Source organism: Leucoraja erinacea, chromosome 10 (assembly GCF_028641065.1).
Source record: "Leucoraja erinacea ecotype New England chromosome 10, Leri_hhj_1, whole genome shotgun sequence".
Taxonomy (NCBI): Eukaryota; Metazoa; Chordata; class Chondrichthyes; order Rajiformes; family Rajidae; genus Leucoraja; species Leucoraja erinaceus.
Genome location: NC_073386.1, coordinates 48,971,135 through 48,987,461, shown reverse-complemented (window position 1 = coordinate 48,987,461; position 16,327 = coordinate 48,971,135). Strand labels below are relative to the sequence as shown.

The 16,327-nt window shown below is 42.4% G+C and overlaps 1 protein-coding gene across 1 annotated transcript in view; it reads right to left on the bottom strand.

Annotated features, from left to right (window-relative positions):
* The window catches only part of LOC129701149 (sterol O-acyltransferase 1-like), a 39,167-nt gene extending 23,279 nt beyond the window's left edge, over positions 1 to 15,888 (bottom strand). Inside the window, 3 exon segments of the mRNA XM_055642190.1 lie at positions 2,674 to 2,732; positions 15,370 to 15,497; positions 15,793 to 15,888. Coding sequence (XP_055498165.1) covers positions 2,674 to 2,732; positions 15,370 to 15,497; positions 15,793 to 15,830 — 225 coding nt within the window. The 5' untranslated portion in view covers positions 15,831 to 15,888.
* Between the last annotated feature and the right edge of the window lie 439 nt (positions 15,889 to 16,327).

Below are 16,327 nucleotides of genomic sequence, written 5' to 3'. Positions count from 1 at the left end.
TACAAATTTATGAGGGACACAGGTAGCGTAGACGTGTCCTTTGGTTCTGCGGTCCCAGTGCATGGAATCTCTAACAAAAGGGCACAAATTTAGTGTGAAAGAAGAAATTTAAAAGGATGCCAGAGGAGTTGGTTTTCTCCACACGGAAAGTAACGAATATCTGAAATGAGCTACTAAACGAGGTGAAGGAAGCAGATACAATTCAAAGGGCATTGGGACAGATACTTGCACAGTAAATCCAGATGGATATGGGCAATGCAGGAAAATCAGATTAGCTTAGACCATTAGTATCAATGGTTAAAAAGGCCCCTTTCTGTGCTCTACAATTCATTCATTAGCTGTGCATTCACAGAAGGGGATTCTGGAGATACTTTGGCAGAATATAATAATTGCAGTGAAAATCAAAGATGCTTTAAGGAAAATCATGCTAATGATAGACAAACAAATGCAAGGAAACCTCAACAAGCCAAGATGAAAGATGTTTTATGTTATACATAAACATCAATATAGATCTGGTTAGCTAAATGAACAATTTCTGTGTAATCATAGAACGCAGATGGATGTACAGCACAGGAACAGGCTCTGTGGCCCACAAGATGCCGAGTTAAACTCATTCCCTCCGCCTGCACCATCTCCCTCCATCCCCTGTATATCCATGCCTATCCAACAGCCTTTAAATGCCTCTTTAGTATCTGCCTCTATCTCCACCCATGGCAACACTTTCCAGGCACCCACCACTCTCTGTATAAACAACGTGCCCTTAAAGCTTCGCCCCCTAACGGTTTGACATTTCCACTCTGGGGAAAAAAAAGTTCTGATTTTCTACCTTATCTAAAGTATCATTCATTCATGTCTCTCACAACTTTCGATACTTCGATCTTTAACGTTGACTATTTTAGGAATGGTTTAGAAAGATAAGGATTAAAATGTGAGCAAATGGAACTTGGTCAGCATGGTGGTGTTGGGCTGAAGGGTTTGTTTCTGCGCTGCATGACTCTTACGTTTCCCCTCAACAACCATCAATGACATCCGAGTGATTTATGCTAATGGGCCAAGTCAAAAAATAAACTATTCTTGCCAGAGAAACCAAGGTTAATATCTATTATCCCACAGCATCAAAGACACCTGAATATTTCTGAGGGTGAAAATAGCAGGCATTTAATGTTAACAAGAGCCATCAGAACACTGTCATTTGATCCACATTATTGATGCAGTTACATTACAATTAAAGAACCACAATAAATCCAAATCCCAGAGATTGATGCAAAATTCCTGAAACTGATATTTTCGCACCATAATCAGCCAACGAAGACAATTAATTAAGGATATTGGATATAAATGCAGAGTTTATTTTGGCATCAGGAGATGCTAAAGGATGATACGATGGCTCAGTAGTTAGTGCTCAGCTCCAGAGACCTAGATTCAATCCTGATCTTAAATGCTATTGAGGATTTGCATTCCCTCGCTGTAACCACGTGGATTTCTCTTGGGTTCGCACAGCACAAAGCCATGCCGGGCAGTAGGTTAATTGGCCACTATAAGTTCTCCCTTGTGTTGGTAAATGGCAGGAGAATCAAGGGGGGAGTAATGTGCACAAAGATCAATAGGATTACGGCCTTTGATGGTCAGTGCAAACGTAATAGGCTGATGCTGCACAATTCCTGCTTTCCACCAACTTTAGTCTGCAGTTGTTTATCTTTTAATATTTTACCTTGTATGTATCGTTAGCTTTTAGAAATGTTTGAATGGTGCACTGACTGGCTGACATTTTTAAATTTCATTGTACATGGTTCATGTTACAATGACAATAAAGAAACTATTCTATATTCTATTCAGTTCTCTGTTACCTTGACGTTAGATCAAGATGCTGATAATGAGCAGCAATTAGCTATAGTTTATAATTTTGTTGTGTCCCAATCCATTTTTATCACTAGTGTGTGATACTAGGACTAATGGCAAGTGAGCAACTCCCTCTTGGTGCAAACGCAAGTTGGGCCAGATGGAAATGCCTCAATTGATTGAGAACTGGTGTTGGCAGAACCAAGGTATCTCTAAACAAGTGGGGATAAAACTCCAACGATGCCACATGCGAATGTGGTATTGAACCACAAAAAGTGGAACACCTGCTGAAATGCCCTCAGCTGGAAAACCAATGCACAACAGCCGATCTTACTGCCTACAAATCAAAATGCCGAGACGCGTGTTCAGCTCTGGCTGAACAATATCTAATCTTGTGATGTGGACTCGATAAGAAGACTAGTGGGTCAAACTCTGTATACCATGTATTGAAGATGATCTTGAACAGTTATCAAATCTCTGAAAAAACTTAAACACAAACAAAGAACTGCTGCTGGCTGGCCTGATTAGCAATGACAAGATGGAGTATAGGGAGGAAATAAGGGTAGAGAGACACGAAAAGCTGGAGTAACTCAGCAGGACAGACAGCATCTCTGCAGAGAAGGGGTTTCGTAGCAAGGTGTAAAGACAACTCCCTCAATATCGGCAAAATGAAGGAACTGGTGATCAATTTCAGGAAACGAGGTGGGGTGCACATCCCAATCAGCATCAATGGTGTCAATGTGGGAATGATTCAAGTTTCAAGGCATAAATATCACCAACAATTTGTCCTGGTCCAACCAGGCTACAACCACATATATTGTTTCAAAGCCTTACCTCAGCCTTCTGCTTCAGTTGTATCTTTTTATTGATGACATAGTCAGCATCTACTTTTCCTGAAAGAAAACAAAAAATCTTATAAACACAAGTTGAATGAACTGCACGAGACGCGATTGGGGTTAATGGGAGTGAGGATTGTGAACATTTCAGATTGGACAGTTACCTAGCTTAATTGTCAGAACATTGTGTTAAAGGCAGAACAACATTGTGTTAATAGGCCACTAACATTCTGGAGATGGAGACATGGAGAGAATAAATTAAAAAAACATAATGGGCAATAGATCAGAGGGCTTATTTCTGTGCACTGGGACTATTAAATTAGGCTCTTCTTTGAAAGACAAGGTAATTTGTCACATCACCAGTCTGAAGAAGGGTCTCGACCCGAAACATCACCCATTCTTTCTCTCTAGAGATGCTGCCTGTCGTTCCCCCTCCCCCCCCCCCCCCCACCTCCCCCGAGTTACTCCAGCCTTCTGTGTCTATCTTCGGTTTAAAGCAGCATCTGCAGTTCCTTCTTACACAAAGTAATTTGCCATTCAGGCTCCAAATATCATTAATATTCAATCAGACAGCATTGGAATTAGATGCCGTCATGGGCAAGAGCGCTAAATGGCCTCCCATGGTCGAACATTGTGAAGTCAGACAATGGGTCAAAATGAAAGTATCTTGAAAACCCACAGTGCACCTTGGAAGTCAAATCAATTAACTACTATTAAGCACAGCTTGGATATCTGACTAACTGTTTTGTTGTTTTAAATCCTGCATTTTAACCCATCTTAAATAATTCAAATATTGCAATGTTACAAATTTCAATTGCCAACACATTGTATTGAATATTTAGAATTGCTATGTTGCAATGGAAAGCAAGAGTTATGAAATCACCTTACAGGCATAACAAACCTCCTCAGAGGAAATTAAGGCAGACAGCCACTATTTTAAATCATTTCGGAGATAATTTCTAAAAGACTAGCCTTTTGGTTTTGCGAAATTACCCGACAATATATTTGGGGGGGGGGGGGGGGGGGGGGGGTGAGCGAAAGAAATATTGGAAACGCACCTCCATGTGGGAGGAAAAGAGAGAAATATGGGACATGGATGGGAGATGAGCATACAGAGGTGGGGAAAGGAGCAGGTTGGCTGGTGAGGAACAGAAAATAGAGAGGGGGATGGGGGGGGGGGGGGGGGGGGTGGTGGTGGTGTAAAGGGGGATGAGAGTTTCTGTTCTTCTAGTTTGTATGTGGCCTCACTCTGGCTGTGGAGGTGGCCCAGGATAGGAAGGTCGAATTGAGATGGGGAGGAGAGTTGAACTAGTTAGCAACTGGGAGACCAGCTGGCTTTGGCGGACAGAGCATAAGCGTTAAGACGGTGGCCTGGTCTTTGTATGGTCTTGCTGATATAAAGGAGGCAAGATGGAGAACACCAAATGTTGCAGACAAATAGTTATACTTATCCCACATTGAACCCCGATTAGGCCACTCTTGAAGAACCACTTTCTCTTGCTGGGTTCCACATTACAGATAGATCAACTACACTGGATTACGTGCAAAAATGCAAGGGCATACATCAGTGAAGGATGAACCATTAGAGGAGAGTGAAGGATGAGCTAATCAAGGTCATCAAAATTATGAATCGTTGGAGATGTAGAAAATGTTTCCACTTGTGGGAAATTACATAACAAGACACATAGAACCCACAAAATTCAACAGGAAATTCAGGACAAATAGCTTTATCCTCAAAACAGGGAGAACTGAAACTTGATACCACAGGGAGTGGTTGAATTGTGAATACATTTAAGTGTGTGGGTGTGAAGGACAGGCACATGAAGGAATGCGAGTTGCGCTCATAGACCAGACGATGAATTATGGGAAGCAGCTCAAATGGTGTATGGATTTCAATTTTGAAAATGACGCAATATCTGTTTCTGTGCATATATTCAAATTGCAGGTTGACAAGAAGAGGGTGATGGGACCAACAGAGCTAGTAAAAGCAGCAGGGTAAAAGCTCCCAGCCCAAACATTAGGCATGCCTAACATTATTGCAATGAGTGGTTAAAAATTCATCAACTAACTTGACAGTTTAAGTGATTTACAAGCATTCCACAATTCTGCAGCCAGAAATGAGAATCATGTAATACAATATATTACTGCTTCTAATGCTGGGGACGGCAACTTACGCCCCCCCCCCCGGGCCGAACGCGGCCCTTAACCCAAAATTATCCAGCCCTCAGGCGTATTTTTGTTCTTCAAGTAATCATCCGGCCCGCAGACTTCCTTCATCTCCGGTACCTCCCGGGACGGAGGCCGCGGTGCCCAGGCGCGGTGACGCAAGGAAGCCTGCGCTGGTGGCCGCAATGGCAGAGCCGCCAAGCACCGAGTTCTGGCTGTACCGCATCCTGCGCAAAGCCGCTGGAACAGCCGCGCACCTTCTGTGTCTGGGCTTCACTGTCGGGATCGGGGTTGTCAACAGGCCGTGGACGAGTGAATGCAAGTGTGAGTATTTGAGCCACCGCCTTCAGGACAGAGCCAAGGCAATGGTCCATCGGTATACCATGTTCATGAGCGCCCGTAACTAGGGGCCAGTGCTCCGGGTGGCATCTTCGAAAGAGGGGGATCTATGTGAACACACGATTTAATGCTTGCCATCCATGTGTACACGTGATAGATATGGCCCGCCATCCACTCACAGACATGCGTCCTGGCCCCTATGCAGAACAAGGTTGCCGACCCCTGTTCTAATGTATTCACCATGATATCAGAGGTTTGCCATAAAATTGCACTCACCTGTATTCAGTGCAAATTACAGCAATGTTTATACATCGTCCATGTGTCCCAAACATTATGGTGCACTGAAATGGGGGGGGGGAACTATGTATAAACACAGCTGTCATATCTACATGGTGAAACAAAAATGTATAAAAACTGCCTTTATTAAAATCTGACAAGGTGCACTTTAACCACATGTAGTTTTATTTCTATAACAAGTCTCAAATTGTGGAGTACAGAGGCAAATAAATAAATGATGAATTTGTGTCCCAAACAATGTGGAGGGCACTGTAGACTCTCCCACTAGTGGAAACAACCTCTCCGTATCCATTCTATCCAGGCCTTTAATTATTCAGTAAGTTTCAATGAGGTCTCCCCTCATTCTTCTAAAGTCCAACAAGTACAGAGTCGTCAAATGCTCACCATATGTTATCCCAAATCATCCACAGGTTCATTTGCATAAACCTCCTCTGGACCCTCTTCAATGCCAGCACATTCTTCTTCAGATGGGGCCCAAAACTGCTCACAATACTCCAAATGCTGTCCGACCGGTGCCTTGTAAACTAACCTTTTGGAGATCCTGCACCAACACTCACAAGTCTGTTTGCACTTCTGATTTTTCAATCATCTTCCTTATTTATAAAATGATTTATGCCTTTTTCCCCCTACCATCATAGTGCATGCATGACTTCACACCTTGCTACGCTATATTCCATCTGTAACTTCTTTGTTCACTCTCCCACTCTGTCCAAGACCTTCTGCAAACTCGCTTGTTCTTCTACTCTACCTGCCCCTCCATCTACTTTCATATCAACCGCAAACTTGGCCACAAAGCCTTCAATTCCCTCATCCAAATCATTGATATACAATGAGAAGAGTAGCAGCCACAACACCCACCCCTGTGGAACACTGCTCATCACTGACAGCTAACCAGAAAAGGCCCTCTTTATTCCCACTCTTTGCCTTCTGCCATTCGGCCAACCTTCTCTCCATGCTAGTATCTTCCCTCTGATAGCTTGGGCTCTCATCTTGTTTACTAGCCTCGTGTACAGTGCTTTATCAGAGGCTTTCTAGAAATCCAGGTAAACAACATCCAATGACACTCCTTTGTCAATCCTACCATTTACTTCCAAGGAATTCCAACAGGTTCGTCAGGCAAAATCTCCCCTTCACAAAACTATGCTGACTTGGGACTATTTTATCATGTGGTTCTAAGTACTCAGAAAACTCATCCTTAACAATGGCCTAAATTTTACCAACCACTGTAGTTGGTTTAATGGCCTATATTGTTTCTCCTCATTTGCTTTGCACCATTCTTGAACAGCGGAATAACATTTGCAATTGTCCAGTCCTTTGGGTCCACTCCTGACCATTGATTGTTGAAAGACAACCACTAATGCCTCCACAATCTCCAAAGCTACCTTTCAGAATCCTTTGGTGTGGTCCATCTGGTGCAGGTGACTTATCCACCTTCTGGCCTGGCATGTGGGAATAACCAACATGACTAGATATATTGTTTAGCATTAAATACTCTCCAAAAAGGAAATAGTGCCTTCCACCTTAATTGTGCTTTTAGCACGGGGGCCACAAAAAGTGCTGCAGGATAGGAATTTCAGAGCTCCAGGTTTTGGGCCAAATTCACCAAAGTAGAAGGGAATTTCCAGCACAGGATGCAGCCATCCAACCAGCATAACCTACAAAAGCAGACTGCTGATAACCAACTTCAATGGGGCGTTTGCTTTGGTTGGAATACTGACAGGCATTGCTCCATTAGAAAATGCATTCAAAGATGGTTTGGCAAATTGCAGTCATCCTGTGGACCAAGCCTTGCAGTCAGGGCTCCAGGAAATGGGTCCGTATTTAATCTGTAGAGGGTACCAATCGAGCAAACTCTTCCTGATTGGAATCTGCTTTTTTTTTAAATATAAAGTTCATTTTTAGGTTCAACTAGTGACATATTTGGATGAAAATGCGTAAAGCACGGAGAACCATCCTTTACAACAGAACTCTAACCTACCTATTGCATTTACAGGGTTAAGATCCATGGTGGACCCAAGATCAAACAAAGTGTACATTTGTGCTATTATCCTCCTCATGAGCAAGAATGGAAATTTGACTGAATTAGCCGTTTAGGCAATTATCATGGACAAATGAAGTTATGATCACTCTTATTCATACTACTATGTAACAAAAGAGGAACATCAGGAAATAGGTCACCATTTCCTATTTCAAGTTCTTCTTGAAACTATACTGACAACTTTCAAGAATCGGCAATTTGGAAAGAGACAAATCCACTGTAGATCCTGACAGTCTACAACTATAATTCATTTTATATGTCAACTCAGTTGATTTCTCCTTGGCTGCAAGCTCAAATACACCACCCAACCCCACCTCAAAATAAGCACCAACCACACAGTAAACATACAGTCTAAGTTGTATTAAAGCAGTTACCAGTATGGCGATGTAGTGTGTTTGGGCCACAGCTATTAATAATGAGGAACATGTGATGCAAAGAGGAAACTGCAACATAATATTTGAGATGAATATTAAAAGGTATCAAGAGTACAGAAAAATAATATTTACATGAATGTCAGAGAATGGCTCAAAGCCATTTGTATGTCTCCAGATATAGAACGTTACAATTTGTGTTAGTTCACTCTTAAGCCACTGTCCCACTGTGTGAGGTAATTCAAGAGTTCTTCCGCATTGTAAAAAAAAATTAAAAATTAAAATAAATTTTTTTAAAACAGACTCGTGGGAAGTACGCAGAATGTACTTACCGGGAACATCGGAGCTCGGGACATCTCTTAGCGGCTCGTAACACTAACGGCAGGTACCCGGGAAACGTGGTAAACTCGTGAAGATTTTTCAACATTGTGAAAAATTTCCACGAGAGCCCCAAGTAACCATGAACGGCCATTACCTTCATTCTCCGAGTTTGAATCAGGGGAAACTCAGGAGAACTCTTGAATTACCTCGTACAGTGGGACAGGGGCTTAACCTCAAACTCTTCAAATCTCAGATTAATGGATAACAACTCTGATCAAACAAGCACTGATCAGCATAAATGTGAAAATATACTGAGACAAGAATGTCGTATGCATACAATTTAAACTGTTGAGATAATGTTGCTACACCGCAACCTTCATGTGACAACTGTGGATTTCCCATCTGCGCTCCGATATTCAACTCCGCATGGCCCATTGGCACAACACGCCTATAATTTGCATTAGTAAATCTGATTACTGAACCAGCTAATGGATTAGTATAAAGAGGAGCAAATTACATTTTAATTTGATTTACTTAAGGATAACAAGGGATTTTTGCATTTTAATGTTTCATGAAATTTCAATTAAAAAATAGTACACGTAAATATTTACTTTGCTTTTGAAAGTTTTTTTAATAAATAGAAACAGTGACAAATGTCCACCAGTCTGATAGAGGAATGGCAGTCTGGAATATAGGACTTCCGCATTAAACAGTATCACCATTCCTTATATGCACGGGTCAAATAAAACATGGCAAGGATTTAGCGACTTGCACAATAAGCTCAGTCTTACTGATTTGCTACAAGCATGAGCGAGTTCTGATGGGTCAAGTACTTTGCTCCAATTGCCAAAGAAAAGTATAGAAAATAAACTCCTTGTTCAAAATGTAGTTTTTAGTAGTTTAAGTTTTAGAGCAGATACTAAACAGTTAAGAACCCTCCCCCACCTCACACTATTTTTGACCAGCAGTGGATCCAGAACTGTAGACTAAAATGGTGGATCACACAAAGCTGTCCAAAAGTGACTAGGAAATGAAAATCAACACTAACATTAAAAACAAGTTTGTTCAGAGGTTTGGACTCGGGGGTTGAAAAGTTCCCAGTGACTCAAGGAGTAATTTACTGTGCAAACGACGAGCATGAACAGCGACAACAACAAATAAGGCCACATCGTGGAAGTTATTCAATGTCACTCAGGCCAAACATTTTCCAATTCATGGAGACTCGGCTCTCTTGATCACAAAACCACCTTTAAGAGTTTCCAAGTCAGGCTGTTAAAGATTGAACTTTCAAAAAAACAAAAACTAAACACAAAAAAAAAATTAGCTGAAATACTGTACAAATCTGACTCGCCCCACCTGACCGGGTCCTTTTAACCAACAAATTGGGCTGTGTGCACCTCGCCTAACCAGTTTACAAATGAATTCGATAGAGTTAGGGAATATAATAAAGATAGCTATTGAAGATTACAGTATCAAAGGATCATTAGAGTGTAGGTGGCCACTCAGCCCATCAAGTGCATGCCTATACAACAACGTACCTCGGTGACTGCCAATCACCACCACCCCCGGACATTTATTATTATTTATTCAAATCATTTGCTATGTCGCTCTTCCAGGGAGATGCTAAATGCATTTTGTTGTCTCTGTACTGTACACTGACAATGACAATTAAAATTGAATCTGAATCTGAATCTGATATCAACTTCCAACCAGCTTTTCAACACTATCATACTAGTCATTGGGAGATGTAACATGGGACCAGGCTCTTCTGCGCATCATGCCGACCACCCAGGAGATTCAGCAAATCACTTGTATTTCTTCCAATCTAGTGTACTGCATCTTGTGTCTACAATACAGCCTCTCCCACTTTAGATAAACCAAAGATCCGGTGTCTGCATTACAGAGTACCCATACTCAATCCACATGAACGACCAAGTTTCCAACAACCTACCATTTTAATTCACTATCCCATTCTCAAAAATGATATTTCTGCTTGGGGTCTTCCACAGTTACAACAAGTCTTAACCAAAGCTCAAGAAATACAATTTTCCATCATGTTGCAACCTTGTAGTTGACTTGAGTTATCAGGAGAGACTGGACAAGGTCATAGATTCAGAGTTGCACAGCACAGAAACAGGTCGTTCGGCCCACCGTATCAATGCAGTCACCATGCCCATCCACATCAATCCTACATACTTACATGCCAAAATAATTCACCATTACAAAATAATTTAAGTACTGTCCAGATACCTCAAAATGGTACTGTTCTTGCATGCACCATCTCACTCCACTCACCAGCCACAAACATTTCCCTCCAAGACACCCCAAACCCATGTCCTCCACCCATGGTTCACAGGACACACACAGAACCCATCTATCTCATCCACACCAACGTAAAACCAAGAAAGTTATTTTCTTGTACCCATTCAATCACCCAATTCAACACTTCCAAGAGTATAACTGCATAACTGCTTTCTGCATGGGTAGCCTTCTTCCCTTTGTCTTTTGCCCAGAACTACAGAATCTGTTCCTCGTCATTTTTTAAACCATACACTAATACAGGAGTTCCCAACCTTTTTTGTCCTGTTTAGCCCTGGCAACTTGAATAGCACATAACAAAGTTATTCCACTTATTTATGAACAACTAATGATGAACAGATACCAGTATACCAGAACCAAACACAGTTAGTCAATGAGAAAAAATATGGACAAATCCAGAACCAACAAAAATTTACCGCCTGGGGGTAAATTTACCCCAGGTTGGGAACCCTTGCACTAATGGATACAGTTCCCATCCTAATACCCTGTCTAAACACTATGGCAGAGAAAGGGACAAAGCCTCTTGATACACTGAGTACATGCTTTCCATCAGGCACCCAATAATCTCATTACCTTGAACACCAAAATGCCACAATCTTTTTTGCTGCAAGCCGTGCAACCACATTCCCTCATTCAAGTAAGTTTTTATTCCATCTTCAAGGACTTTCACAACTTTATATCAGACACGGCGGAAGAGCTACTGCCTTACAGCGCCAGAGACCGGGGTTCGATCCTGACTATGGGTGCTTGCCTGTAGAGTTCGAACATTCTCCCCGTCACCTGCGTGGGTTTTCTCAGAGACCTTCGGTTTCCTCTCGCACTCCAAAGACGTACAGGTTTGTTGATTAATTGGCTTGGTGTAAATGTAAAATTGTCCCTAGTGTGTGTAGGGCAGTGTTAATGTGCGGGGATCGCTGGTCGGTGCAGAATCAGTGGGACTAAGGGCCTGTTTCCACGCTACATCTCTAAATCAAAATAAAACACCAGCTTCCAAAAACTAATTGCTTATACAGTTAAGGTGCGTAGTATCAGTCAGCACCATACAGCATGGAAACAGACCCTTCAGTCAAACTGGTCAACGCTGACCAGGTTGCCAAACTGCGCTAGTCCCACTTGCCTGCACCTGGCTCGTAAACATCCAAAATGTTTCTATCCATGTACCTGTCCAGTGGTCTTTTACATAATTGTAGCCACCTCCACCAATTCCTCTGACGGTTCATGCATAATCCCCCCCACTATCTGTATGAAATAGTTGCTCCTCAGGATCCTTATCAATCTTTCTCATCTCAATTTAAACAAATAGCTAAGTTTGGACTCCCTTACCCTAGGGAAATGACTGCAGTTATTCACCCGAACAATGACCCTCGTGATTTTCTAAACCACCACAAGGTCAAACTGCAGCTTCCTGCACTCAAGTGAACAACAACCCAGCCTGTCCAGTCTCTCCTTGTAACTCAAACCTTCCAGAGGCACTAACAACCTGGTAAAGCTTTTTTTGCAGCCTTTTCAGTTAGATGAACCGTATACTCAACACATTGACCAAGAAAGTCAAGCCTGCCAAATGGCTTCTTCATCCTGTCTAACCTGTGGCATCAATTTCAATGTACCAGGTTCCTCTCCAACAGGTCTTGATAGTCTACAGTACCTCGACTCAGATTAGTGTATTGTTATGTATATTCATAAATTTCTTCAGTTAAGGGTGAGCTGTGGTCAATGAATAGGGTGAGCTGTGGTCATCTTAACCCAAGTGTTTTTATTGTCAAGGTGCTCGAATTGTCAAGGTGATCCAGGGTTGAAGGTCAGGCAAGGAAAATAGTGTCCTTCGTACACTTGTGTTCAAGAAGGAACTGCAGATGCTGGAAGATCGAAGGTACACAAAATTGCTGGAGAAACTCAGCAGGTGCAGCAGCATCTATGGAGTGAAGGAAATAGGCGACGTTTCGGGCCGAAACGTCGCCTATTTCCTTCGCTCCATAGATGCTGCTGCACCCGCTGAGTTTCTCCAACAATTTTGCGTACCTTCTTCCTTCGTATACCTGTTGTTTTCTATCTCCTATTGCAAGGGGTTTAGATTATCCAGAAGACTGGTACAAATACAAGCCATCACCAAACTTTCAGAACACTTTCCAGGGTCCCACCATTGACTATGTACATCCTGCACTACTTTATTTTTCCAAAATAGAACACCACGTTTTAATCCAAATTAAACAATCTGCCATTCCTCAGCCCCATCAATCAAAATCCTGTTGTAATCTGAGAAAACCTTATTCACTCTCCACTATACCACTACGTTTGGTGTCATCCACAAGCTTACCAACCACGCCATCTACTTTTCACAACCATTTCGTTAACATCAATGACAAACATGGGTGTGGATCCTATCCCTGTTTCACACCATTTGTCACCGGCTTCCAGTTTGAAAGACAACCCTGCTTTCATGTTTTTCCATTTGAATGTGTTAATTTAGTGAGTTAAACATTGTTATGTATGTTTCATACTGGAATAAAAAGTCCAAAAGCAAGATGCTGGCTTCTGCTGCAGAAAATGATCGACCTCCTTTCCATGGAATTTCTTCACATTGCTCTGCAATCTTTGCACTATTGGTGTGTTTATCATGATTGTATGTATACTGTTTACTCTGAGTTTCACATGAATAAGCAAGCATTTGAACCCTGGCGTAGACAATAATAATCTGTAATATATCACATACAAACGCTTGCTCATTCTTTGCAGTGGCTGAGTGGGCAGCCAAGCACCACTTGGTTCACAACTCCTTGTCGATTTATGAAAAATACCGTCAAATTTAGGCCCATAACAGTTTAACAATCAGATCCCTCTCAAGTTGGAGAAGGATCCAAAGTAATTTCAAGACTTGAGCAATACAGGAAGAATGGTTAAAGGAACTACCACACTTTAAAGTTCTTAACCTTTCCTCAGCCCTGCAATTTTACAACTGCTCATCAGTGAAGGGCCCAAACAATACTTGTGAAGCAGGGCTGACAAACGGAATAGATATTTCCACCAGATATCCACCGATAGGCGTCTAGAAAGAGTCTGACAAGCATACCAACATACCATGACAAGCATACCAACATCAACAACATCTCATTCATTAAATAGACAGATTGCTGCCCGAGAGAAAACAGAATTGACTGGTATTAATCTTTTGATGGAAGTTTCAAATGAATAGGAATTAATTAAGAGGCAAAACAAAACAATCACTTAATCATCAAACATCAATAGACTGGAATAATCCTTGTGCTTATAATTGATAATCTCACTCACAACTTAATAAATGGCCGATTTCCCCAATGTAGGTATTGCCATTTGTTTATGATTATAATTGTGCACCAAGATACAGTGAAAAATTGTGCACAATGCTTTCCAGTCAAACCATCCACACACACACACACACACACGCCTACGTGAGATGATCATCAAATTCGGTCAAGAGTTTGGAACATTAAAAAGTCAGCAACCACACAAAAAGGAAGTTGAGCAAGCGATTGCCTCACATATCCCCACTGACCCAACAGAAGCATCAAGACATGCCATAAATAAAGATCTCACGAGTCATATCATGTGTGAAGGCAATGGGATTTCTACCACAACCATTACATTGCTTAAACAAGGTCATCTCAGCAATTGCAAGTGAACACTGGTCCACATCAAAGTGCCTTTTGCAAATTATCTTGTTGGGACTGTATCAGACGACTGCTATGAATGGTCATTAACTACTTATAGTAGATTGTATTATGTTGCGTTTACTTATAGTAGATTATATATTGTATCAGGAAACATGTTCCCCGTGTTGGGGGGTGGGGAGTCCAGAATCAGGGGCCACAGTTTAAGAATAAGGGGTAAGCCATTTAGAACGGAGATAAGGAAACACTTTTTCACACAGAGAGTTGCGAGTTTGTGGAATTCTATGCCTCAAAGAGGGCGGTGGAGACCGGTTCTCTGGATACTTCCAAGAAGGAGTTAGATAGGGCTCTTAGAGATAGCAGTCGGGGGATATGGGGAGAAGGCACTGATTGGGGATGATCAGCCATGATCACATTGAATGGCGGTGTTAGCTCGAAGGGTCGAATGGCCTACTCCTCCACCTATTGTCTATTGTATTCATTACCATACTCCATCTGAAGAAAAAGTGGAAATAGGCACAAACCAATGTGCCTATTTGTGCCATTAACACTACCCTACATTCTTAGAAATTTAAAAAGATTTGGCATGTCACTGAATATGCTGACAAACATCTCCAGAAGCACTGTGGTAAGTATCCCGACTGGTTACAACATGGACTGGTACAGTAATTCCAATGTACAGGAATGCAAGAAGCTGCAGAGAGTAGTAGATTCAGCCATCATAAGCACAGCCCTCCATAACATCGAAGCATGTACACGAGGCACTGCCTTCAGGCAACATTACCATTCAAAGAGCCCACCATCTGGGCCATGCCTTCTTCTTGCTGTTACCACCAGCAGGAGATACCGGTCCAGAAATGACTACTTTCCGAAAACAAACGGGGTCTTGGGCCGACCAACATAACCTCAATCCAGCCCAGGCAATGAAATACTACACCGTGCCATGTAATCATGTATTATTAAGTTAGTGTGTATTGTCTGAGTCTATGTGTCTGTGTTGTTGCTGTAAGCAAAGTTTTCATTATACCTGCACCTCACTACACTTGCGTAAGGACAGTGAACACACCCCGACTTTCCCCATACATGTCGCCAGACCATCTTCAGCAATTTCTGACTTTAGATTGGAACAAAGCTCATTTCATAATATTCCACTGAAATTAAGCGCAATGAACCGAGAGAAGAGAGTGTAATAAACGCACCATTGCTGACCGACCGGCCGCACTCCTCGCCAAGTCCTTCCGAGGTTCTCACACCGTCGTCCTCCAAAGACTTGGCGGAAATTCGCCGGGATCTGAGCGCCATCGTTGTCCCGCTCGCCATCAACTTCCTGCGAGAAAAAAAAGCACACTTAAAATAAACCAGAGCAACGCATAGGAAGCGGGACTAATTAAATCATAGCTCCAGTAACATTTCAATTTACACATAACCAACTAAAATTCTAAACTCCGGTTCCCAGTTAGTTAAGAATGTTTACTAGCATTTTATGTTTAACCTAAAAAAAGTTAACAGGACATTGCATGTTAACGTTCCGAATGTTTTAAACAGGACAAAGGTCAAGGCTTAAAGGAAGGTTAGACGATTCGGCAGCTAAATATGACATTATTTAAGAAGGGAAACAATACAATACAAGGGTAGTCGCTGGGCCATTTTCCCCATCCATGAAACAACGTGTCTGGTCCACGGACTCGAAGATGCAACACGTGATCTACGGACAGCGTGCGCTAGGATGTAAGGGAGAGGAGAACTCGGGGGGAGGAAGAGGAGGAAGAAAGAAAAAAAGAAAGAAATAGAGGCAGGAGTAACCTGAAACCGGCCCGAAAAAAAACACAGCAAAAGCCCAGCTCGTCGTTCAGTGCGATCCAAAATGTTTGGACAAGGGCTACGGCGACGCCCGGAACTTGCCTGGCCCCAACGAGCAATGAAAGGACGGCTGAGGGAGCGGAGCCGGCCTCGCTACTCAGGGACGTCCGGGGTCCCGTTCACCTGCACCCAGCGCCAGCGCCGATATAATGTTGCCGCGTCCCGCTCAGTTGCTTCGAGCGCCGACACTAATGTAGCCGCTTCCAGCTCAGTTGCTCCCAGCGACGGCACTAATGTAGCGATTCTAATGTAGCCGCTGCCTGTCTCCGCGTTCCGAAACAGAACGACGTGACTTGC